At 42.4% G+C, this 1513-nt stretch overlaps 1 protein-coding gene across 1 annotated transcript; it reads left to right on the plus strand.

Annotated features, from left to right (window-relative positions):
- Positions 1-496: 496 nt before the first annotated feature.
- LOC145822324 (uncharacterized) lies at positions 497-895 on the plus strand. Its single transcript, XM_082919055.1, has one exon. It carries the CDS (start codon positions 497-499, stop codon positions 893-895), a length of 399 nt encoding a protein of 132 aa, XP_082775181.1.
- Positions 896-1513: the final 618 nt, after the last annotated feature.

Consider the following 1513-nt stretch of genomic DNA (forward strand, 5'->3'; position numbering starts at 1 on the left):
GCCATGTCCTACTAATGTATCCAAGATTCGAAGCTTATTAGGTCTAGCCGGCTATTACCGGCGCTTCGTACAAGATTTCTCAAAGATAGCATCACCCTTAACCCAGCTGACTCAGAAGAATATAACCTTTGAATGGACAGACAAGCAGGAACGTAGTTTCCAAGAATTGAAGAATAGACTCGTGACAGCTCCTATACTAGCACTCCCCGCGGAAACAGAAGGGTTCGTAATTTATAACGATGCCTCATACAATGGTTTGGGTTGCGTTCTTATGCAAAATGAGAAGGTCATTGCTTATACCTCTTGCCAACTAAAGACTCATGAAAGGAACTACCCAACCCATGATCTAGAATTGGCTGCGGTGATCTTCGCCATCAAGATTTGGCGTCATTATCTTTACGGAGTAACCTGAGAAATTTACATAGATCACAATAGTCTCAAATATCTGTTTACACAGAAGGAATTGAATATGAAGCAACGACGATGGCTAGAATTTATGAAGGACTACGATAAAGAGATCCATCACCACCCTGGCAAAGCCAATGTAGTAGCAGACGCATTAAGTCGAAAGATGACCAAGAGTTTGGCATGTACCTTCGTTCTCCGCAAGATCAATGGACTACTCGCCAACATAATCGTGGAACCCGAGTTGATTAAAGAAATTAAAGTCCGCCAATGTGAAGATAAACTTTTGAAGAAAAAGTACGAGGAGCAAAGAAACACGCCTGATCCTGACTTTACGACGAGCAACGGGATGCTAAAATTTCAAAATCAAATTTGTGTACCTGACCTTCCAGAACTCAAGAAGAAGATATTGGTAGAAGCTCATAACTCGAGGCTTGCGATCCACCCTGGCAAAACGAAGATGTATCACGATCTAAATGAACGCTTTTAGTGGGCAGGAATGAAGAAAAACATAGCAAGCCACGTCTCCAAATGCCTGCATTGTCAAGAGGTTAAAGTAGAACACCGGAGACCTGCAAGAATGTTACAACCACTCTTTATTTCTGAATGGAAATGGGAACACATTACGATGGACTTCGTGGTCGGGCTACCGCAATCAGTCTCGAAGAATGATGCAATATGTGTTATTGTAGATCGATTGACGAAGTCAGCGCATTTTCTACCAATCAGAATCATGTACTCCATCTCTAAGTTTGTCACTCTATATATTAAGGAAATCATTCGTTTGCACGGCACCCCAATTTCGATCGTATCCGATAAAGATCCCCGCTTTGTGTCTCATTTCTGGAGCAAGTTACAGGAAGCCTTGGAAACCACTCTAAAGTTTAGTACGACTTATCACCCGCAAACCAATGGGCAATCTAAAAGAACGATCCAGACCTTGGAAGATATGTTACGTGTGTGTGTGCTAGACCTCAAAGGTAATTGGGATGATCACCTACCTTTGGTGGAATTCACCTATAATACACAGCTACCATGCAAGCATTGGAATGGCACCGTACGAGGCACTGTATAGAAGAAGATGTCGATTACCTTTGTGTTGGATGGA

This window comes from Camellia sinensis, chromosome 1 (assembly GCF_055761805.1).
Source record: "Camellia sinensis isolate YWXY chromosome 1, ASM5576180v1, whole genome shotgun sequence".
NCBI lineage: Eukaryota > Viridiplantae > Streptophyta > Magnoliopsida > Ericales > Theaceae > Camellia > Camellia sinensis.

Excerpts from the sequence above, each read along its gene's own strand:
- LOC145822324 (XM_082919055.1), top strand. The coding sequence starts at position 497 with ATGAAGGACTACGATAAAGAGATCCATCACCACCCTGGCAAAGCCAAT.